The 24,646-nt window shown below is 47.8% G+C and overlaps 1 protein-coding gene across 3 annotated transcripts in view; it reads right to left on the bottom strand.

Moving 5' to 3' along the window:
* LOC119975086 (aldehyde dehydrogenase, dimeric NADP-preferring-like) overlaps positions 1 to 24,646 on the bottom strand; it is a 54,370-nt gene that overhangs the window by 16,350 nt on the left and 13,374 nt on the right. Inside the window, exons 1-6 of one of the 3 annotated variants that reach the window (XM_038814601.1) lie at positions 19,784 to 20,135; positions 10,576 to 10,748; positions 8,245 to 8,476; positions 4,188 to 4,273; positions 1,936 to 2,144; positions 271 to 388 (exon numbers count right to left, since the gene is read on the bottom strand). In XM_038814601.1, the coding sequence (XP_038670529.1) occupies positions 271 to 388; positions 1,936 to 2,144; positions 4,188 to 4,273; positions 8,245 to 8,476; positions 10,576 to 10,737 (807 nt within the window). In that variant the 5' untranslated portion in view covers positions 10,738 to 10,748; positions 19,784 to 20,135. Of the gene's footprint in view, positions 1 to 270; positions 389 to 1,935; positions 2,145 to 4,187; positions 4,274 to 8,244; positions 8,477 to 10,575; positions 10,749 to 19,783; positions 20,136 to 24,646 lie in introns of those variants that run through there. The other 2 variants (XM_038814600.1, XM_038814602.1) reach the window with 2 other exon arrangements.

The following is a 24,646-nucleotide window of genomic DNA, read 5'->3' as shown; positions in this document are numbered from 1 at the left end:
GAGAGAAAAAGAGTGGAGGAGAGAAAAGAGAGAGAGAGAGAGAAAGAGAGAGGGGGGAGGGGGAAGAGAGAGAGGGGGGAGGGGGAAGAGAGAGAGAGAAAAGAGAGAGAAGACTGGTGCTGTGTAAGTAAAAGTTACTTTGTTTGACTTCACAAACTCGTGCTGGACTCTTCATGACCTCACAAAACAATGAAAAAAAAATTGTCTAACTCAGCCTTGACTAGATTCACTAGCCCAGCCTCCACGGCATAGACACTCTTTTTAACTCACAACGACGGTTGTGCTGATCTTCTTCACCAGTTCATCCTGAATACTTTTATCACACAGGATATAATCTGGAGCGATGCAGGTCTGACCACAGTTACTGAACCGTCCCCACGCAATACGCCTACAAAGAATAAACAAATTATTCACAAAAGGATGTCATCCAAGCCTAATGTTTTTATAGTTCAAATTATACTCTTAGAACTTGAAAATACAAGCATACAGGCTACCGACCAAGTGGTGAAAAATGGGATTAGGATAGGTGCTTGAGGATGGGCAGCATGGTAGCATTGTGGATAGCACAATTGCTTCACAGCTCCAGGGTCCCAGGTTCGATTCCGGCTTGGGTCACTGTCTGTGTGGAGTCTGCACATCCTCCCAGTGTCTGCGTGGGTTTCCTCCGGGTGCTCCGATTTCCTCCCACAGTCCAAAGATGTGCAGGTTAGGTGGATTGGCCATGATAAATTGCCCCGAGTGTCCAAATTGCCCTTAGTGTTGGGTGGGGTTACTGGGTTATGGGGATAGGGTTGAGGTGTTGACCTTGGGAAGGGTGCTCTTTCCAAGAGCCGGTGCAGACTCGATGGGCCGAATGGCCTCCTTCTGCACTGCAACTTCTATGATATCTATGACCAGCACAGACAGGATGGGCTGAAGGGCCTCTCTGTGCTGTAAAACTCTATAACAACAGAATGTTTACAGCATTCAGGGAGGTATGCAAGTCTCCTTCATGGTTATTCTCTCAGTTCCCCATTCTTTTATTTTGCCGTTATCATTTTTGATCTATGGATGATTAATGGACATGTGTCTTTAAGCTGCAGAGGGAGAGCGAGGAATTCAGAAGTTACAGGAGAGAACACTCTTCTATCTCTGCTAGTTTGAACAGAAGACTTTTTCGGCACCAGAGAGAGAGATGGGGTGGGCCTCAGTTTGATTGATTGGCTGGTGGTAAATGAATTGGGGCCCGGTAACAAGTGGCTATTGGATCCTATGCCAGAAGAATGATTTTCAGAGCCCCACGGAGCTCAATTTGACTCCTGGAAGCACAAGGACAAGGACCTACTCTCTACTCTGTGTTTTCCTCAGAAAGGCTATGCGTGTTGTACTTCTGGAGCTACAGAGACCCAAATGGGTCTGTAATGAATGAATCTACGGTTACAAAAAAAAAACCCTCAAACTGAAAGCAAAGTTTGAAGAGGAGTAACAACCATCCGAAACCAAGATTGGGGGGCGGGGGTGAAGAGTTAAAGTGGGAAATTAGATAATAGTTAACCAGTTGTATCTGCTGCATTTTTCATTTCAGTTCTTGCTATTAAAAGAAAGCAATTGTGTTTACATTTGCAAACCTGGTGACTGTAATTAGCAGACAGCCCAGGACCAAAGTCTTCACTAGTGTTGTGGCTCTGGGTCAAGTGGGGCTGGAATGGACCGCGCACTAGCCCAAGGTGTTGTAACAGAGGTTACTGCCCACACTCTCCCATATCCCACTACTGAACCCGTGTTGTACGGGTCGTACACTGGGAGTGTTAGAACAGACTATGGCTCCTGCAAGCACTACACGTGTTGAATAGAGGAATGTTCCCCCGACACTATTGCAAATATCTGGTGCCTCAAGCCCACACTCCGATCACCGCATACTGCAGCCGTGAGACAATTGTTCAACTGGAAACGAACCTGCAGGCTACCTCCAGATTACAGTTGCCATCAATGTAACACGGACTTTTCCCTCCAAGCTCCAGGGTCACAGGGGTCAGATGTTTGGCTGCAGCCTCCATTACAATCCTGCCGATGTTGGTGCTGCCCGTGAAGAAGATGTGATCAAACTGCTGCTTCAGGAGCTCAGTTGTCTCCTCTACTCCTCCATTGATGACAGGGTAGAGTTGCTGGATGAAGGAAGATTCCGCGAAGATTTTAAAAACAAATTGGCTTTGCTGACCCAAAAAACAGTTATAACCTGTACTGTCAATTGCTCAACGGAGGACGTGGTTTCATAGGAACACAAGTGGGCCATTCAACCCCCTCAAACTTACTCCACCATTCAGGTAGACCTGGACCACCGCTCCATGTATCACATTCATCACAAGGTCGTCTAGAACATAGAACAGTACAGCACAGAACAGGCCCTTCGGCCCTCGATGTTGTGCCGAGCAATGATCACCCTACTCAAACCCACGTATCCACCCTATACCCGTAACCCAACAATCCCCCCATTAACCTTACACTACGGGCAATTTAGCATGGCCAATCCACCTAACCTGCACATCTTTGGACTGTGGGAGGAAACCGGAGCACCCGGAGGAAACCCACGCACACACGGGGAGGACGTGCAGACTCCATACAGACAGTGACCCAAGCCAGAATCGAACCTGGGACCCTGGAGCTGTGAAGCATTTATGCTAACCACCATGCTACCGTGCTGCCCCGACTGTCTAGTCCACGGACGGCCTGTGGTGACACCTCTGTAAGGAGGTGGGGCACTTACGGAAGGATTGCCCCACATCCCAAGGCCACCAGTACCCATGAGCCAATCGCAGGCCCCACGGATACCAGTGGTCCCCTCTATCCAGACTATTGTAGGGCCGGGATAAGTGGTGGAGAGGAGGGGAGCGGTCCTTCGGGCAGTAGGGCCAAGAGAAGAGCGTGAAAAGCTGGAGGGAGCCCACGCCTAACCACCCCGCCTGGCCCGGACCTCGAGCCTGTAAAAGCTGCGTCAAGCAGAGCCCAACACTTGTCCTGATGGGGAACCACATGGCTCAAACAGACAAGATCCAGAGTTCATCAAGGTAGCGTGGGAGTGGGACGCCCCACCCCCCTTCCAGCCCTCTCCCAGCGTGGCACCAAGTCCGTCACATTACTGAAACCAATTGATCCACTAAAATCCCCGGAGGGCAGAATGGGGGTGGGCGGACAGGAAGACTCTGGGGGGTATGGAGATCTCCGAAACCCAGAATCCGCCACACCCCTTAGAGGGCAGGGGCAACAGAGGGACGGGGGGGGGGGGGGGGGGGGGGAGAAACATACACGAGTCCTCCCCGAATGAAAAGGGTGTGGTGTCTCCTCCCCCAAAATCATTTTTTCCACCCTCACGAGTGGTCAGAGAGAGTAGGTACATGGCGCCACTGCCATCAGAGCTGGCAGCCTCTGGATGTGAGCACTTCCGGTGGCAGTGATAGCCCACTGCACACTGGGTTGCCGGGCAGTGTTGGTGAAGGGAGGCCCCCTGGCCCCCTCCCCTACTTCAGTGCCGATGTAGCAACAGGATCGTGTTTCCCCGAGGTGCTGGGCAACCTGGTGTAAGACCCCGAGCCACAGCTGCGACCCGACTGTTCTGAGGAGGCAGAGAGGACACTGCGACCAATGAGCCTGGAGGTGGGATGATGACAGAGCTCAAGCTTACTGGAGATTCTGAGCATGTCTCCCCCCCCCCCCCACATATACAATATGGGAGAAGCCAAAGACCTCCTCCTGGAGCACTGGGGGCGACCTAGTCATTTGTCAGGGGGGGTGGATGCCCTGGTGCCCCACACTGATTCTCCCTCCCTCTTGCCTGGGAGCACCATAACGTTCTGCTAAGCAATCGCAGTCGCTGAGAGAGCCCAGTTGGCCCTGTTCCAGTTTATATTCGGGTCTGCCCGCGTGGCCAAGCATGACCCTGGGCTGGATTGGAATCGCTGAGCGGCGGTTCCAGATTTATCCCTCAATTAGTTGATGTGGTTAGCCCAAAGGAAGTGCTGCTCTGATGTCTTCAAGCTTTATACATGTCTATGACCGTTCTCGTGTAACTAACCATACGGAATGAACCCATGACCTGTTTACCCACAATCCCTTATGAGTGATTAGGGCCTTGCACAGCAAGTAAGTCAATAACACAACTGCCCACATTGCTGAACCTCATTACCAGAGCGTCCATCCCGGCCTGCACTGACCTTGTCCAAGTACTGAGGGAGGAGTTTGCCCAGCAACTTGGCCGTATTTCCACTCACTTCAGACGGCTTCAGGACAACGGCGTTCCCTGAGAACAGGATCGTAACACAAAAATCACCAACAACTGACAAGTTATTACACAGGAAGTGCAACGCAGGAACAGAACCCAATAAGTACCGCCGCTGGTGAGCTCCACACTGACATCCTTCCAACCAGACTTCATCCAAATCCATCAATGTTTCCTTCCATTCTCCTCTCACTTGTATACTTATCAAGCTTCCCCCTCAAACACATCTGTGATAAATGACTGTTACGAAAGGCAGACTTCACTTGGCGCTGGGAACTCCCAACAACTGACCGACAGATCGGGTGTTCCTGCACAGGCGCAGACTGGGAGAAGGCTGTACCCTGCAGTTCAGCAATTGGAGTTTGTTCGGCCGAGGACCAGCCCACCATGCTTGTCAGAATTAGAACAGTATAGCACAGAACAGGCCCTTCGGCCCTCGATGTTGTGCCGAGCAATGATCACCCTACTCAAGCCCACGTATACCTATACCAGTAACCCAACAACCCCCATTAACCTTATTTTTTTAGGACATTAAGGGCAATTTAGCATGGCCAATCCACCTAACCCGCGCATCTTTGGACTGTGGGAGGAAACCGGAGCACCCGGAGGAAACCCACGCACACACGGGGAGGATGTGCAAACTCCACACAGACAGTGATCCAGCCGGGAATCGAACCTGGGACCCTGGAGCTGTGAAGCATTTATGCTAACCACCATGCTACCGTGCTGCCCTCGTTTTGTTTGCTTGTGCAGCAAACAAAACGGCACCACTACGAACAGAAGGGTGGGTGCGTTAATGTACAACAGCCCTGATTTCTCCCCTCACCACCCATTCGGAAATAGAAAAAAAAAAAAAGGTGTTTTTGATTTTGATTCCACCCATCGAAAAATGTATTTTCCCCCAACCCTTCAGTTTTAAAGTATTCCAACTGTATTAATAACCTTATAGCAAAGTCAAGATAGGATAAAAATCAGAGGGTTAGGAGGGGGAAGCACGGTGGCAGTGGTTAGCACTGCTGCCTCACGGCATCGAGGTCCCATCCCGGCCCTGGGTCACTGTCCGTGTGGAGTTTGCACATTCTCCCCGTGTCTGCGTGGGTCTCACCCCCACAACCCAAAAGGTGTGCAGGGTAGGTGGATTGGCCACGCTAAATTGCCCCTTAATTGGAAATTCTTAAGGGTTAGTTTGTTTTACACACACACAAAAATGCAGAAGAGGGTTCACATTCCCACCTTTTGGTTCACACAATAAGAGAAGGGGAGAAAAGAGAGAGCGAGAACTACAGAGGCAAAGACAACAAGCAATACTGCAGATGCTGGAAATCAGAAATGAAAAGAGAAATTGCTGGGGAAAAAAAAAACTCAGGTCTGGCTGCATCTGTGAAGAGAGAAACAGAGTCGGCATTTAGTGTCCGTATGACCCTTCTACATAAATAAATACGAAATCCAACGGTGTATTCCTTCAGAGGGGTTAGCTGGCTGAAGACGATATGGGACAATCCACTTTTCCATTATCACTGATCTCCATGATGGGAGAACGTAGAGGTGACCAGGGCCAGTGTGGGCACTGGTACAGAATCTTAAACATTCCAGCGGAGAACAGTGTAGATGAGGGCATCAAGCATTTAACCTGGGCAGAGTCCTTCCTGCTGCTATGTGTTGGGGAGACTGCCTTTGTTCAGCTCCACAAGGCAATATTATAGGTTCCAGCAGCTTTGGCAGTTCTTGATTTCGACAAAAGGGTATATATTTCTGGGCTGCGTTCTTGAGGTGGCTAATGTTTCATCCATTCATGTATTTGGGGCTGGTTTAGCTCACCAGGCTAAATCGCTGGCTTTTAAAGCAGACCAAGCAGGCCAGCAGCACGGTTCGATTCCCGTACCAGCCTCCCCGGACAGGCGCCGGAATGTGGCGACTAGGGGCTTTTCACAGTAACTTCATTGAAGCCTACTCGTGACAATAAGCGATTTTCATTCATTTCATTTCATTTATTTCAGAGTTGCTTTGCCCCTTCAGAAGTACCAGCTGGGATTCGCCATTCCGGAGCCGAAGTACTCCCGCCAGCGGAGAATCGGGACTGGTGTCCGCTGGCACCAAGAGCATCGCCCAGGTGCGAGACAGTCCTTGGCCTTGCAAACATATGCCTGCTGGAGACCATGCCAAAGCCCGGTACTGAGCAGGTAGCAGAATACCAGCATCCAGTGGTGGGCCCCCTTGCCCCTACAATGAAAATCCTGAGACCCCCCCCCCCACTGACCAGGAGGGCATCCCCAACCCCTCATCAAGGAGGGGCATCTCCCTCACCCCAACCACTGGAATAGCAGGACACCTCATCACTTAACCACACATTCATGAGGGTGAGCCGACTCCCCCAGCAGCCCCTGGCACCCCCCCCCCCTTCAGTCCCCACCCTCTGGCATTGCCAATGATGCACCGCCCCCTGGTACCAACACCCTGGCAGCGATACCCCTGCTTGTTGCTGTGGACCTGGAGGGGAATTAAGGAGGTCAGTCCATAGGTAATGTACCCCTCTGTTGTTGTCATGCCTGCTCGAAAGCCCATAACACCGGAAAAGGTTTCAAATTCCCCGACGCCTTTTGAAATCCCCCTGAATGAGCAACACAGTGGTTAGCACTGTTGCTTCACAGCTCCAGGGACCCTGGTTCGATTCCCGGCTTGGGTCACTGTGTGTGGAGTCTGCACGTTCTCCCCGTGTGTGCTTGGGTTTCCTCCGGGTTCTTCCCACAGTCCAAAGATGTGCAGGTTAGGGGACATAGCCTCAAAATAAGGGGAAGAGATTTAGGACTGAGTTTAGGAGGAACTTCTTCACCCAAAGGGTTGTGAATCTATGGAATTCCTTGCCCAGTGAAGCAGTTGAGGCTCCTTCATTACATGTTTTTAAGGTAAAAATAGATAGTTTTTTGAAGAATAAAGGGATTAAGGGTTATGGTGTTCGGGCCGGAAAGTGGAGCTGAGTCCACAAAAGATCAGCCATGATCTCATTGAATGGCGGAGCAGGCTCGAGGGGCCAGATGGCCTACTCCTGCTCCTAGTTCTTATGTTAGGTGGATTGGTGTTTTTTTTTAATATAAATTTAGAGTACCCAATTTTTTTTTCCCCAATTAAGGGAAAATTTATAGTGGCCAATCTACCTACCCTGCACATCTTTGGGTTGGGGGGGTGAAACCCACGCAGACATGGGGAGAATGCGCACGGACAGTGACCCAGGGGCAGGATTTGAACCCGGGTCCTCAGCGCCACAGTCCCAGTGCTATCCACTGCGCCACATGCCGCCCTGGGGTGCTCTTTCCCAAGGGCCGGTGCAGACTCGATGGGCTAAATGGCCTCCTTCTACACTGTAAATTCTGTGAAATGTGAAGCATCCATTCAATTTCAAAGAGCAATACTTTTCACTAGCCGGTGGTTCACAGCTTAAAATGGTTCAGACCCAGCTGCTGAGGTGGTTTATTTATTTATCCTTACCGTGCGAAATGAGGAAAAAGCCAATCAGCCCATCACAGCTCAATGCTTCGAGGGCCCCCAAACCCTTCCACTGTAACATTGTGACAGAGCCAAACCTTTAACATCTACTTCGGTATCTAGGGGATTATTTATTAACATTCATGTGTGATAAATGTATTTTCATTGGTTTGAATTGATGCCTTCATTTACTGGAATATGGGTGGCTGAGGCAGACGAGGATTATTTAGTGATCGGCCAGTGTCCTGGGTCAACGTCGCAGTTGTGAATTCAGCGAATCCCAATGTTGGGCTGGAGAGAGCAGGGAAGATGAAAGATCAGTCATTCTCCAACCCCCTGCCGTGTGCAAGGTCCTGAGCACAAGTTCAGAGGGCAAGACACAGCCACCATGCCCCACAATCATACATCGATACACAACATACGAGGAGGTAAGCGGATGAAACAAAAATCTGTTAATGCTACCCATTCATCTTTCTGGCAGAGAGCGGGATGTAATTAAGCCTAAAGTTTACCTGCAGCGATTGCCCCAACTAAAGGCTGGATTATAAGCGCCAACGGATAGTTCCAGGCCCCTATGATCAGAACCACTCCCAGAGACTCTCGATGGATATAAACGGTGTCCATTAATGTCATCATGTTCTTTGATACGAACTCCGGTTCAGTCCACTCGGGCAGTTTGTTTACAGCTTCAGTAATATCATTCAGAATGCCTGCAATTTCAAAGATCTCCACAGCAAATTCATTCTGCAAATTCAGAAGGGAAGAACATCATTTTTAAGCATCTCTTTCCTTTCACTCCACCCACGCTCGCCTTTCCTGGTGAATTATTGTCACAAGTAGGCTCACATTAACAATGCAATGTAGTTACTGTGAAAAACCCCTGGCGCCGGTTCGGGTACACGGAGGGAGAATTCAGAATGTCCAATTCACCTAACAAGCACGTCTTTCGGGACTTGTGGGAGGAAACTGGAGCACCCGGAGGAAACCCACGCAGACACGGGGAGAACGTGCAGACTCCGCACAGACAGTGACCCAAGCCGGGAATCTGGCACTGGGAGGCAACGGTGCTAGCTAACCACTGTGCTACAATGTCGCTCATCTGGTGTTGCACAGTGGTACACCAGTGAAAAATAAAAACCTGTCTGTCCAAGGGGGATTTTCAATCACGTGTGGCATCGCAGCTAGGTACAACACAGCCAATATCTCCCACACAAATGTATTTATCACGCAATACTAAACAGGGGCATTAACAGTGGCAGTTTATTTTGTCTGGGCCTGCGATTCAACTGTACCTTCCCTACCAGACCAAACTTGCTCTGCACATAGGTGTTTCGGTGCCACTTAAAAAAGGTGATTGAGCTCCCATTGTAGGACAGTGACCTAGCGATAACGGGAATTACATGAGACAAAAGAATAAATAGAATGCTGGCTCTCCCAAGACGTCAATTCCGTTTTTGATACGTGTAGTTCTCAATTTTTCAACCAATTCCCAACTCGCACCGCAGGTTATCATTTTTAGATCGGAAGGATGGAAACATCATGCAGCGCAGTCCGCCGGGTACTGACCACTTCTCCGTTCCTCATCCAAATATTCATTCTTCAAGAGTCAGGTTGTTCGATCCATCAGGGGAGGTGGAAATGCCCAAGACTCATTGGCTGACCTTTACTAGTAACTGTCCCTGTAGGTCATCAAGAAAGGAAACTGGAGCAGATTTCTTCACCCCCTGGCTAACTCAAAAAAAGGGGCAATTGCATCCTCGCTACCCGTCACTATGGACACAACTGGTAGCGTTCAGCGAACTCAAATACAAGGCGGAGACAAAAACTGGTGACCTTCCTGGTCTGTCACTCTTTTCCCCTGCACTCCTCTCTGCACCCAAACCCATTGCCAGTTTCTTACCAGGGTATGTTTTACTTCCCAGTTCCTCATACACACCCACCCATCCTCTCAACCCGAGAGAAAACTGGGATTTAAAAAAAATAAATTTGGAGTACCCAATTTCTTTTCCAATTAAGGAGCAATTTAGCTTGGCCAATCCACCTAATCTGCGCATCTTTGGGTTGTGGGGACGAAACCCACGCAAACACAGGAAGAATGTGCAAACTCCACAGGGACAGTGACCCAGAGCCAGGATTGAACCGTGATGCAGCAGTGCTAACCACTGAGCCACCATGCTGCCCAAAAAGCATGATGTCAAACATCCAATAGCAAAAAACCTTGGCTCTCCATTCACCAGAATACTTCTGTAGCTGCTTAACCACTCTGCCTTTGCTGCCCTGATCATCAATCACCTCGGCTGTTTTATCATCCTGGCTGTTTCCCTGGCATGACTCCCATTAAATATTCCAATCAGCAATCTCAAGTGAAGGGTCAGGCAACCAAGTCACCAGTAACCTCAGCACTGACCCCGACAGAATCCTCAGACAATGGTAGATTCACAATTGAGAGTCAGACACGCACCTCCCACTTTCCCTTCCCTACATTCGGTGAAGGTAAGAATCCCAAAAATAATTTTGAAGGTTAGTGGGGGCCATAAGAGTTGTGGCAGTCCATAAATCCTTCCTTCTGTACAGGACTAATCAGCCAATGGGTTGGTATAAAGATGGTTAAGCCCATGGAAAGAATATTTGCCCTGCAGTCAGTCAGACTGTTAACCAGCCATGAATACACTCTGTTGTTCAAGATCGGAGGATACCAAATTAACACTCCAGACTGGAGAACAAGAAATTGAAATACTTTTAGGAATGGATGGAGACATGTCCAATTATCACAGTCATTCTGGGAAGATTGTGAAGGGGTCTGTGCAACCTGGTTAAAATGCTGACCACGAACTGTCTCAAACCTTGTGCAAGTCCTTTTTGAGCGCCAGTAAGAATGCTTCCTTTTTCTCAGTGATCATCCTCTCGAGCTCCTTCAGCTGATGAATGCGGAATTCCACAGAGCGAGTTTTCCCCTGATTGTAGGCGGCTCTCGCGCCGGACACAACAGCCGCGATCTGTGCCATGATGTGTCAACCTGCCGCGGAACACAAAACAATGGTAAGTTTCACCAAGCACCAACCGTGCCAAGATGTACATTTGATTTATTATCACATGTATTAGGATACAGTGAAAACTATTGTTTCTTGCATGCGGTACAAACAATGCATTCCATACACAAGGAAGGAATGGGAGACTGCAGAATATAATGAATGAAAAAAAATGAACGAAAATCGCTTATTGTCATGAGTAGGCTTCAATGAAGTTACTGTGAAAAGCCCCTAGTCGCCACATTCCGGCGCCAGTCCAGGGAGGCTGGTACGGGAATCGAACCGTGCTGCTGGCCTGCCTTAAAAGCCAGCGACTTAACCGAGTGAGCTAAACCAGCCCCTAGCCATGTTACAGTTACAGCAAGACGTAGAGAAAAGATCAACTTAATACGAGGTAGGTCCATTCAAAGGTCTGATGGCAGTAGGGAAGAAGCTGTTCGAGTCGGTTGGTACGTGACCTCAAACTTTGGTATCTTTTTCCTGACAGAAGAAGGTGGAAGAGAGTATGTCCGGGGTGCGTGGGGTCCTTAATTATACTGGCTGCCTTTCTGAGGCAGCGGCTTTTGTAGACAAAGTCGATGGATGGGAGGCTGGTTTGCGTGATGGATTGGGCTACATTCACGACCTTTTGTCGTTTCCTGTGGTCTTGGGCAGAGCAGGATCCATACCAAGCTGTGATACAACCAGAAAGAATGCTTTCTATGGTGCATCTGTAGAAGTTGGAGAGAGTTTTACGTGACATGCCAAATTTCCTTAGTCTTCTGAGAAAGTAGAGTCGTTGGTGGGCTTTCTTAACTATAGTTGGTGTGCTTTCTTAACTATAGCGTCGGCATTGGGGGGGGGGGGGGGGGGGGGGGGGAAGAGAGAACCAGGACAGGCTGTTGGTGATCTGTACACCTAAAAACTTGAAGCTCTCGACTCTTTCTACTTTATTTCCATTGATGTAGACAGGGACATGTTCCCCACGATGCTTCCTGAAGTCGATGACAATCTCCTTCGTTTTGTTGATATTGAGGGTGAGATTATTGTCGTCTCACCAGTTCACCAGATTCTCTATCTCATTTCTGTACTCTGTCTCGTCATTGTTTGAAGTCCGACCCACTACTTTAGTGTCATCAGCAAATTTGAAAATCGAGTTGGAGGGGAATTTGGCCAGGCAGTCATAGACTAGGAGTATAGTCGGGGGCTGAGGACACAGCCTTGTGGGGCACCGGTGTTGAGGATGATCGTGGAGGTGGCCTGTGGGTTAGAAAGTTCAGGATCCAGTCGCAGAGGGAGGAGCTGAGGCCAAGGAGTTTGGAGATGAGTTTTGAAGGAATGATGGTGTTGATTACAATAAATAAATAAATAAATAAATAAATAAATAAATGGCATGCTGTGTATTTGAAAGTTGTGTTTGGCCATCTCCACAGGGTTGCTATTTTGGTGATTCAGGAAGCAGCCGAACAATAAGAATGGGTTACTAGATACTGCAGAATTATGTTGTAATAAGCGGTGAGAGCCAAATTTGGGAGGGTCCTGTCACTCTAAACACAAAATGCACAATTGATCAGTCAGTGTCTGTAACTGACAAGAATGTAATATTTAATTCTAATCCTTCCCGTAACAGCCTCCCCGAGCAGGCGCCGGAATGTGGCGACTAGGGACTTTTCACAGTAACTTCATTTGAAGCCTACTCGTGACAATAAGCGATTTTCATTTCATTTTCATTTCACTGGAAGGAACTGAGCTCAATATAATTCTGAGCTCTTCCTCCATCACTGCCTCCACTCCTGGATTTGTTTCTTCACCAAGCTCATCCTCACACTCAACTATGTAAATCTGACTCCCATCTGCTCAATCCTCCAGAACCCCCCACCTCATCCCTAACTTTTTCTTTCTTGATTCACCCAGAATCCCATTCCTCATGCTTCAATCAATAACCAAAAGGAAAAAGGAACACAATTGAACAAAGACGAGGAGACGCCGCAAAATACAGAAGACAATGAAGAACTGCAGGAGGGGCAAACAAGGATGGATGCAGTTAAAAAGGCAGAAAGGCACAAGTAGCAACAAATCAGAAAGACTCCAAGACACTGTAAAGGATTGTTCAGGAGATAATTGCTGCAAGAAACATTACCACGGCAACAATCAAGGGCCAGGATGGCAGAACAATGGAAGGCAATTCTTGGTGCCGACTTTGGGAATACCACAACACCACTGACAGACGGACCTGAACTTTGCAGATGACATCTCTCCTGCTGCTGAATCGTACACATGCTCCAAGATGTTTCCAATCTGGAGGGTAGTGGCACTAAGGTGGTCCACTCATCTGCTTTAGGAAGACTAAAGACACCAATGATTGGAGGACAACAAGGACCTCCCATCGTCACCAGGAAAGCCAAAGCATCTGCCACTTCCCCTATTGACAGGCAAGAAGCGGACAGTGAGGTGGGTGGAAGGCTCAGGCGATTCTCAACCTGCCTAGCTCCACGTTAGAGTTTAACATCCGCACCCCAACAGCTGAACATCAACCTGGGAGAAGTGACCAGATCGGAGATTCAAAGGACAACAAAACATCTGGGATCAATGGGATCCCAGCAGAGCTAATGGAACATGGCAAGAACACAGCCACAAAACAGCTCACCATCATTATCCTGTTCAACAAGATCGGTGCTGTGGAGGTCACCCTGGAAGACTGCAGGTGAAGAGCAATTGTCAAGCTAGTAAAGAAAGGGAATCTCATTGACTGCCATAAATGAGGGACACAAGAGGTCTTCAACACAGTGCTCCTCAACAGATTGAAAGCAGGAGTGCATAGTACCCGTTCATGAACAACAGGTAGATTACTGTTCATAACAGATCATGCTGTGAACACATCTCTACACATCATGGAGAAGAGGCTAGAATAGCAGAAACCGTTTTTAAAAAATCAACGTCAATGATTTTCAACAGCATCCATCAGCAGTCGCTCTGGCACATCGCAAGACAGTACACCACCCCAGAGTGGAGTTTTATCATATTCAAAGTCGTAAATTGTGACCAGAGGTGCTGCATTAAAACTAGCTGTTAGGAACACCTAATCAGCTCAGTGGCTCAGGGACTGAACTAGAGACATAACATTTTTAAGATTAAAGATGGTGCGGAAAGATTAATTTATTCCAGGATTGATAATAGAAGAAATAGGACTTAGTTATTTTATAAATAAAGTTAATTAAACAAAAAGAAAACAATAGATAAATTTCAACCCTAACAATAGAAGATTCCATGTAGTTTCTTAACCTCAAGACATGGGTTCCCATTAAACCACACTTTTACAGCGCATGCAGCTCTCATACACCGAGAGGCAACGGCAATACTTGCATTTAACAAAGCAATTTTCCTTCTGTTAGAGACATTCTTTCAGAATTCTTTTCCTAAAGCCTGCCTCGGTGGCAACTTTTGTGACCTTGATTTCCAAAGCCTTCTGCTATGTAACTCTTCAGAACAGCATTCTCCCTCTCTCGCTCCAAGCTCCACTCAGCCCCTCAAACAAAGGTAGGTTCCCTGCCGGGGTTTACAGGCTTGAACTCATCAGCCTTATCTTGGTCCACTTCCGTTTATACAAAAAAAAAACAGAGCCACCAGACTCCAATGGGCTAATAACTGGTCAGACAGGAGTGTCCCGAAGAATAATGGATTTGGGGCATGCTGTATAGTCCCACTAACGAGTTTAGGTTAACTGGGACAAGGGTGGCATGGTGACAGTGGTTAGCACTGCTGCCTCACGGCACTGATGACCCAGTTTTGATCCCGGGTCACTGTCCGTGTGGAGTTTGCACATTCTCCCCGTGTCTGCGTGGGTCTCACCCCTACAACCCAAAAAGATGTGTCTGGTAGGTGGATTGGCCATGCTAAATTGCTCCTCAATTGAAAAGAAAAGAATTGGGTACTTTTAATTAATTTATTTTTTTTAAATGTGACTGGAACAATTGTAACTCTGCTGGGCTTTTTTTTTTAAAAATTCCGCAGTCTGTTTAACCCCTAAATTGCCTGCTACATTGTAGTCTCATTTCTGGAGCCAATCTCCTAATATCTTCCTCGTAACACCAGCACTGTGTAACACCAGCACAGACACCATTGATAAAACTCCCCCCCCCCCCCCCCCCCCCCCCCCAATTGTGTGACCATGTTTCATTCGTTTGATCATGTATATGCACATTCTTCCTCCCAATTTCCAGTCTCCTTGGGCGGGTAGGAGAAAGACAGGCGCAAATGAATATCTGCAAATCTTGAAGATAAACACACCCGGCGGTTAGTTTCAGCACGGAAACCATGATGAAAACTGCTTACACAGGCATGATGATGTTGTTATGGGTAATGAAAGAATGAAAGGCAGTCCACGTTTGAGCAGCTACGAGCACCTGTTTGCATGGCCAAGATACTAGTGGGCATTAAAAACAATTATAAAATGAGAAAGTGTGATTTTAAACAAACTAGGTGGAGCAGAAGGACAAGGTTAAAGAGAGCGGGGGTGGATGGAATTAAAAATACTAGTCAAAGGAGTAAATTCAGCCCAGACCCCGAAGGAAATGTACAGGAGAATAGGATCTGTGTATCTCGGTTTGAGTCTGCATGCATGCAAGCCTGCCTCTTCCTCATGCTTATAAAGTGTGGATTAGTTATTCAACATTTCTGACACAGATTTAACACCACAAGTCACTTGTGCACAGTGTGCTTGGCATAGAACAAATGTCATTGCATTGATGACTATCCATGAATGCAATCCTTAGTTAAGTTTGGGTGGCTGTGGGATGCAATACAAGTTATGCACCCACCTAATCGACTGATCGATCATCTGCCATGTCCGCTGGGAAATCAACTGATGAGAAACAAAATTTTAAAAAGTGGTGATTGCCGGAAGATTTTGCTCTGGCAACAACAGAGATTCTGCAAGATTGACAATGTCCAATTGTCATGCGAGAGTACCTTGAAGAAATTCGGTGTGTGTATATAAATATCTGTAGTGAGTATATCTTTAAGAAATGGGTGTTTATTACTGCAGTGATGTCAGAGATTGGTTGGAGCTGGGCTGTCTGTCAGCTTTTTACTTTTGTTTTAGGCTCTTTGCTGCATGGTGTGTTTTAGTTTCGTTTTCAGAGCTGGATAGCTGCAGTCACAGCCAGAAGGTGTATTAGGGTTTCTCTTTGTAACCTAAAGACTCTAAATCGATCCTAGTGATTTAAAACTAATAACAGTAGTGACTTTAACTTGATGTGCTTCTGGTAAAAAGGTGTTTTAAGTCTTATGGATGTTAAAAGGAAAGCTGAAAGGATTACTTAGTGTTGCATTCTTCGGGGGTTGTATTTGAATTAATGGTTGCTAAGATGTTTTAAAAAGGTTAACTCGAGCTCATAGAATAAACATTGTTTTGCTTTAAAAAATACTTTTCCATTTCTGCTGTACCACACCTGTAGAGTGGGCCGTGTGCTCCCCATACCACAGTATTAAAAATTGTGGGTCAGGTGAACTCCATGATACACTTTGGGGTTCTCTGAACCCTGGCCCATAACACAATAGCCAGATAGATACTATGGTGAAGAAACAGCAGCACGGTAGCACAAGTGGTTTGCACTGTGGCTTCACAGCGCCAGGGTCCCAGGTTCGATTCCCGGCTTGGGTCAACCCATGTGCGGAGTCTGCACGTTCTCCTCCTGTCTGCGTGGGTTTCATCCGGGTGCTCCGGTTTCCTCCCACAGTCCAAAGATGTGCAGGTTAGGTGGATTGGCCATGCTAAATTGCCCTTAGTGACCAAAAAAGGTTGGTGGGGGGGTTATTGGGTTACGGGGATAGGGTGGAAGAGAGGGCTTAAGTGGGTCAGTGCAGACTCGATGGGCCGAATGGCCTCCTTCTGCATTCCATGTTCTATAAATGCGAATTCACAACTCCAAATCGGTGAAGATGATGGTATAATTTTCATGTCATGATAGATTAGACCAAAAGGACACCGATGCCCAAGAAGCAAAGGCCAGATGCCATAAAAATAATCATGCAACGAAGGAAGAACCTTTGGAGTTTGCTTCATTCCAAATGATAGCAGAATGAGGAACTAAATGCTGGATGTTAAATGTCTAACAAGGCATGTTGTACAACAGGGAGGAGAAACATTTTCTGCTGATAGATAAGGGAATAGTGTAGATGGGCTTTAGAGTGGTTTTACAGGTCGGTGCGACATTGAGGGCCGAAGGGCCTGTACTGCGCTGTAATGTTCTATGTTCTAGATTGTTTCTTTCTTCCATGGGGTGTGGGCTTTGCCAACAAGGCTAGCATTTGTCGCCCAACTCAAACTGCCCGTCAATTAAATACCTCTTAAGCTCCTTAGAGAGCTTGTCAAGGGCACTGTCCATTGGCGCTGTGATTTTCAAATGATTTCAGAGGCAGGTCGGAACAGTCTTTTGCACAGTTTTTGGGTTCACCACCATCCCAAATACTTTTCTTTGCATTGAATCAAATGTGTGGGGCTGACTTGCCCCAGCGCAAGCGCTGCTGCTTCAAACCCCATTCTTGGTGTCCTCTTGTTGTCATATTCAACCTCCAGACGAGCTGCCTCTGGCAAGGCTAGCGACAGCCACGCGACTACGTGCTGCCCTTTCCACTGATGCCCAGCAAGCATCCCCAGGAGACACTCTGTGCCACGAACTGTGTCACGAACTGGGCACTGAGCTTGCCTCATGGCTAGTTAAGGCCATTTTAAACTTTAAAAATAGGGAGACATGGGACAGGACCTCAAATTCATCTGGGTAGCAGGTTCCCAGCCACTACCCTAAAAGTCTAGCCCTGCTGCATGCCCTAGAAAGTGGGCGTCTCGCCAGGCAATTTCAGAGGGCAGTTAAGAATTAACCACACTGCTTTGAATCTTTGGAGCATTAGCCTGGCATGACATGACATGAAATGACATGTTTCACCTTATAATAATAATAATCTTTGTTATTGTCACAAGTAGGCTTACATTAACACTGCAATGAAGTTACTGTGAAAAGCCCCTAGTCGCCACATTTGGGTACACGGAGGGAGAATTCAGAATGTCCAGTTCACCTAACAAGCACGTCTGTCAGGACTGGTGGGAGGAAACCGGAGCACCCGGAGGGAACCCACGCAGACACAGGGAGAACGTGCAGGCTCTGCACAGAGTGACCCAAGCAGCATGGTAGCACAATGGTTAGCACAGTTGCTTCACAGCTCCAGGTTCGATTCCCAGCTTGGGTCACTGTCTGTGTGGAGTCTGCACCTTCTCCCCGTGTCTGCGTGGGTTTCCTCCGGGTGCTCCGGTTTCCTCCCACAGTCCAAAGATGTGCAGGTTAGGTGGATTGGCCAAGATAAATTGCCCTTCGTGTCGAAAAAAAGGTTAGTTAGGTTACTGCGATAGGGTGGAGGTGTGGGGTGCTCCTTCCGAGGGCCAGGCGGACTCGATGGGTTGAATGGCCTCCTTCTGCACAGTAGATTCTAAGCTGGGAATCGAACCCGGATGCCTGGAAATTGCAACACACCCTCTGGTTCTTCCAGTCTGGAGCACACAACATCAATGCTTTGTTTGTCAGGATTCTTATGCTCCCTACCCCACCTGAGAGCAGAGTAATCTCCTAGGAATGGCAAACACAGCCCAGTGCCTCGAATCTTCTCTCCAATCCACGAGGCAATCAAAATTAACCCAGATGCATCACCCTGATAAATGTTACAAAATACATCTGTAAGAGGTGATCTCTGCCCCTGCCATATATAGGTTCAGCTCTCGCCTGAAGAAGTTAAGAGAATCAGCATTCAATGCACAGCAGAAGTGTCTGTCTCAGAATTCACTGTTCCCCCCCAAAAAGAATCACACCTCGACATCTAATTCAGTCAACACCCTCCCCCGATCCCCAAATCCTCTCCAATCTATTTTGTTGAACCAAACTGTCCACACAAGCACAATTTATTCCCCTTTTTAGGGAAGCCTACATTTCCCCAAAATTGAGCTCAAAATGAATGGAAAGGGACCTCATATGGCAAGCAAATTATACTTCAAACATGTAGCTACGTGGCAGTAGCAAAGTAAAGATCGAAGGTGTTAACAGTCAAATAAATATTAATACCGAGCTTCCCAGGGAGACAGTAAAAAAGGGTGAGCAAGCTTTTGGTCAAAGAACAAGCTCTTAAAAGGTGCCTTTTGAAAAGATGGAGGGGGTCCCAGAGTTCAGGAACAAGGCAATTGAAGGCACAGCAAGAGATTTGGAGAGAGGCCAGAGGGATTTGAAAACAGGGGTGAGAATTTAAAAACCTAGGTTAGGTTTGAGGGGCGCCAGAGACACAAGAGGAGGAAAGTAAGTTTATCTTCCAAAAGAAAAATCTTAAGAGCAAGAAAGACAAGACTCAACAACATCTAAGAAACACGGGAATTGGACATGTACGTCATACTTGTGACAATAAAAGATTATTATTACAGTCAGTGCCCAGGGATTCCTCCCAAAAGTAGTCAGGGGAAAGTTACTGCAGCAGTAAGAACACAAAACAGGGGCTGATTTAGCACAATGGGCTAAATAGCTAGCTTATAATGCAGAATAAGGCCAGCAGCGCGGGGTTCAATTCCCGGACCAGCCTCCCTGAACAAGCGCTGGAATGTGGCGACTAGGGGCTTTTCACAGTAACTTCGTTGAAGTCTACTTGTGACAAGCAATTTTTATTATTACAAAAGTAGGGAGTAGCCCAGGGCGGAGGCTGCGCCACACATGAAAGGGAGAGATACTGTACAGTTTGGCACGTCTGGCAACCAGAGTTTATCTGGTGTTGGGCATGAGAGAGACAGAGAGAGAGAGAGAGAGAGGAGACGGATTAAGTACAACACAAGACAACAAGAGACAATGACCCAGGCCAACTTTCGCAGGGCAGTTTATAAAATGACACTTGCACTTTTCCCAGTGGTTCAAGGCTGGGGTGGAGTGGATGGGGGTGGGGTGGAGTGGAGGGGGGTTTGGAGGGGGGGGGGGGGGGGGGAAGAAGAGAGAGAGAGAGAGAAAGAGGTGTCACTTACAATCCTGAGAAGGAGCCCCGGGTGAGAGCAGAGCAGAGCCGGCTCCCTGTGCAGTGCCCAGCGCTCAGTGACCGCCCAGCTGAACAAGCGCTGGAATGTGGCGACTAGGGGGCTACACTCCTAGGTTTACACTCGCTACACTCCCAGCAGCGGATACTCGGCTCGTCACTTTCTTTTTTCCTCCACCGCTTTAAATGTCCCTGGCCGGTGGACAAATAAATGACAGGAGCACCCGCTGCCGGGGAGGGACAAACCACCCGGCAACTCGAAATTGCGATCACATTCCGCACTCGGTCTTGTCCATTTCAAGCCGAGGTAAAAATAAAGGGGCGTGATGAAAAATGAAAGCAAACTCCGAGCTGGGCTAATTCGGCCATGAAACCGGGAATCTCAGCAGGTCTGGCAGCATCTGTGCACAGAGACACCCAGTTAAGGAGATTTGTCAGTGTTGCAATTTTTTTCTTTTAACCCATCCTTAAAGTTAATGCGCAGAGTGGACAGGGCAAACCCTTATTGCTTGCTCCAAAAAAAACCCAATTCAAATCCAAACTGACCCCCCAATTCATGGGGCGCGATTCTCCGCTGGGTGGGAGAATAGCGGGAGGGCCTCCCGACATTTTTCACGCCCTCCCGCTATTCTCCCCCGCCCCACGCCCGACCCACGCCATGAATCGCCGCTCGCCGTTCTTTACGGCGAGCGGCGATTCTCCGAGGCCGATGGGCCGAGCGGCTGGGCCTTCACGCCTGTTTCAACACGGCAGCAAACACACCTGCTCGCTGCCATTGTGAAACGGGCGGCAGATGCCCGTTTGGGGCATCTAGGGGCCCGATTTGGACGGGTGCACCGCGACTGTGCTCAGGAGGGGACAGGCCCGCGATCGGTGCCCACCGATCGTCGGGCCAGCGTCCAAAATGGACGCACTCCCCTCCGCCGCACGGCAAGATCAAGCCGCCACATCTTGCCGGGCGGCGGTGGAGAAAGACACCAACTGCGCATGCGCGGGTTGGCGTTGTCCAACCTGCGCATGCGCGGCTGATGTCATCGGCCGCGTCGGGGCCGCTTCCTAGCCCCGCCTGGGGGGAGAATCGGCCCCGGAAGTGGGCGTGAAGGCTGCCGTGGGTCACGGCCTGTCCCACGGCAGCCTTTACGATTCTCCGCATTTGCGGAGAATCTCGCCCATGGTCTCCACAAGAGGAGGCGCAAAAGTCCAAGCTGACAAGAAAAATCATTGCACCTCGCTCCATCTGATGGCCCAGCACAACGGTTAGCACTGTTGCCTCACAGCGCCAGGGACCTGGGTACTATTCCCGCTTGGGTAACTGTCTGTGCGGTGTTTGCACGTTCTCCCCCTGTCTCCATGGGTTCCTCCGGGTGCTCCGGGTTCCTCCCACAAGTCCCGAAAGACGTGCTTGTTAGGTAATTTGGACATTCTGAATTCTCCCTCCGTGTACCCGAACAGGCGTCGGAGTGTGGCGACTGGGAGATTTTCACAGTAACTTCATCGCAGCGTTAATGTAAACCTACTTGTGACAATAAAGATTATTATTAGATAACAATGAGGGGTTATTCTATCATGAAAGGCTAAGAAAATTGGGTTTATATTCTCTGGAGATTAGAAAAATGAGAGGCAATTTCATTGAAACCTACAAAATTCTGAGGGGGTTTGACAGGGTGGATGCAGAGAGATTGTTTTGGGGGAATCTCAAACACGGGGGGACATAGTGTCAGGATAAGGAGCCAATCGTTTAGGACTGGGGTGAGGAGAAATGTCTTCGCTCAAATGGTTGTGAATCTTTGGAATTCTTTACCCCTGAGTGTTGTGGATGCTCCATCGTTTAATGTATTTAATGCTGAGATAGGCAGAATTTTGGTCTCTTAGTAAATTAAAGGAAGCGGGTAGGAAAATGGAGTTGAAGTCAATGATCCAGTTAAGATTGCATTAACTGGCAGCGCATGCTCGATGGGCCGAGTGGTCTACTGCTCCTATTTCTTGTGCTCTTACATTACAAATTTTAAAAATGAAGAACACAACAATCTTTAAGGTGGCTGACAACATATCGCGCGGTTTTGGCATTATCGACTCCAGACAGAACTGAAACTTATACCTCTTTAAAATATGAACATTCAAAGTTGCTCGCAAAACTCACAAATCATTTTGTTAAGGATGCACTGTAAACAGAACAAGAGTATCACGCATCAGCTGACTTGTCATCCTGGGATCCGAAGGGTGATTTGAATTGAATAGGTCACTCATGACTGTCGCAAAAGCTCTCAACATGTGAAAGGTCTAAACACAGAAAGGGAAGAGAAACAACCCACTATCCTTTTTTGGAAGAAGAACTTTGAACTCATAATTGGTCACATGATTTAAGGCAGTCACGTTCATTACTTGTTCGTTTTGAAGATAAAAGCAGAAAAGCTATCGAAGCAGCTGCAAGACAACCCAGAGCATGTGTAAAACAGCTGTACTTTAAAAGCGGAAGAAGGAATCTCTCCGTAGCCTGTTTCAAGTTCACCTGAGAACCAGCCTCCTTGAAGTTCAACTGCAAGGGGCTTCACAGCTTACTGAGAATCCTCCAATTTTCAAGACCTCCACTCCAGCCAAAGTATCAATTCAACTGAGAAACTACAGGCCTGCTATGAAAAGAACTGACATTATTACATCTTCATAGAATCTTAGAATTTACAGTGCAGAAGGAGGCCATTCGGCCCACTGGGTCTGCACCGGCCCTTGGAGAGATCACCCTACTTAAGCCCATGTCTACACTCTATCCCTGTAACCCAGTAACCCCACCTAACCTTTTGGACTCTTAGCATGGTTAATGCACCTAACCCGCACATCTTTGGATTGTGAGAGGAAACCGGAGCATCTGGAGGAAACTCACGCAGACACGGGGAGAAAGTCCAAACTCCACACAGACAGCGAGCCGAGGCTGGAATTGAACCTGGGTCCCTGGAGCTGTGAGGCAGCAGTGCTAACCACTGTGCCACCGTGCCGCTTGTAATTGTATTGTTTTCTCCTTCACCTGTATCTGATCTCTGTGGATGTGGTAGTGGGTGAGAGACATTGCGTTATATGGTCCGGGGCAAGTGTGTGACAACACATAATTTTCCTTATTTTTAAATTTCACCGGCTTGCTGCTGAAAATTTGTTAAATTGGGACAACGCTTGGAGGGGAAGCAAATACACATTAACCTCACACATTAAAACACTCTGATCACAGACAATAATAAAACACATAAATTCTGTCCATGACAATTTGTTAAAATGGAGTTCCATCGCCAGATCTGGGATAGAACATAGAACATAGAACAGTACAGCACAGAACAGGCCCTTCGGCCCTCGATGTTGTGCCGAACAATGATCACCCCACTTAAACCCACGTAACCCGTATACCCGTAACCCAACAATCCCCCCATTAACCTTACACTACGGACAATTTAGCATGGCCAATCCACCTAACCCGCACATCTTTGGACTGTGGGAGGAAACCGGAGCACCCGGAGGAAACCCACGCGCACACGGGGAGGACGTGCAGACTCCACACAGACAGTGACCCAGCCGGGAATCGAACCTGGGACCCTGGAGCTGTGAAGCATTGATGCTAACCACCATGCTACGGTCCAGCCTGTAAACCTCTCAAAGTGGCTGCTGTCACAGTTTTCCTTTTCGTTCTGAAACTATTTTTCCATCCAGTTTCGCAGCCTTGCATGCCGTTCATTAATTCTCAAAGTGGGACCCAATAAAAAGCCTTTTTAACTAAAGGCCACATTATTTGGTTCTGGGTGGGGCATCACTGGGCTCCAGACCGATGTGATTGCTCTAAGCGACATCCACAGCGCTCTGGATCAATGAGGTTCAGTACAGAACAATGCCACACTCTGCACGAATGTGATTGCATCTTGCACAGTAGAAGTGTGAGCTGCGTGTTCTCCGAGGAATAGCGTGCGATTCTGTTTAACGTAAAGTCATGACGCAGATCCACATGAGCCTGGGCCCATGGCTCAGTGAGATTCTGGCCAGGAAAACTTTGGTGTCCAGGTGAAAGAACTTCACGGAAAAACTGGTGCATTAAAAAAAAAATTCTAATCTCATGCGAGACGTCAATGCTGCTTTTGGCCTTGACAGCACAACCCAGATGCAGCATGGAACTGAAATTATTAACCAAAGCACATCAATAGGAGGTGAGGGAATAATCAGAGGCCCATCCTCTCTTTTCATGCTGTTTTTGTTTTAGTAAGGCTGACGTTATGCATCAGCTGAATTAAGGTTTAGATCCTGACGTGTCACTTTAATTATTCACAAGTCTTCCACTCAGGGATGGCGCTCGATAAAACCACATCTTGTCACAAGCCCCCTTTTTAAAAAAGACTTGTGCAATTTAAATTGACACGAGGAATAATTGCCGCGTTATTTTGGTGACTGCAGAAGTCAAGAGTTCAGTGCAAAGATTAGGAGGTGAATGGAATGAGCTCCCTAGCAAAGATGATAATAATACAACCCTGCTTATCTCAGTCACAAAGTGAATTTGTTAAACAGTGGAAAAATAAGAACAATAGTTTTAGAGAGACTCATTTTGATTTATATCACAGTGATGTATTCCGTGGTATTAGTAGGCTGTTGAATAGCAAATGATTTTGTTTGTGCCTATCTTGACATTTTTCAGTGCTCTCTCCATTTATGCATCCTCTGTCATTTTGCTATTTCTCCCTTTCTATTTCAGTGATAGCAACTCTGATGAGGGCTTATTGACCAATGTAAGGAAGTTTCGCTCTTAGCTGTTGGGGAGGGAGCAATCTCCTTCCATCAACTGAAATCTGAGTCAGCAGATGCTGTGGTGATTTGGCCGATTCAAACACTA

Source organism: Scyliorhinus canicula, chromosome 12, assembly GCF_902713615.1.
Source record: "Scyliorhinus canicula chromosome 12, sScyCan1.1, whole genome shotgun sequence".
In the NCBI taxonomy this organism is placed as follows: domain Eukaryota; kingdom Metazoa; phylum Chordata; class Chondrichthyes; order Carcharhiniformes; family Scyliorhinidae; genus Scyliorhinus; species Scyliorhinus canicula.
Note: the sequence above shows the minus strand (reverse complement) of the source record. Positions and strands in the feature narration are given on the sequence as shown.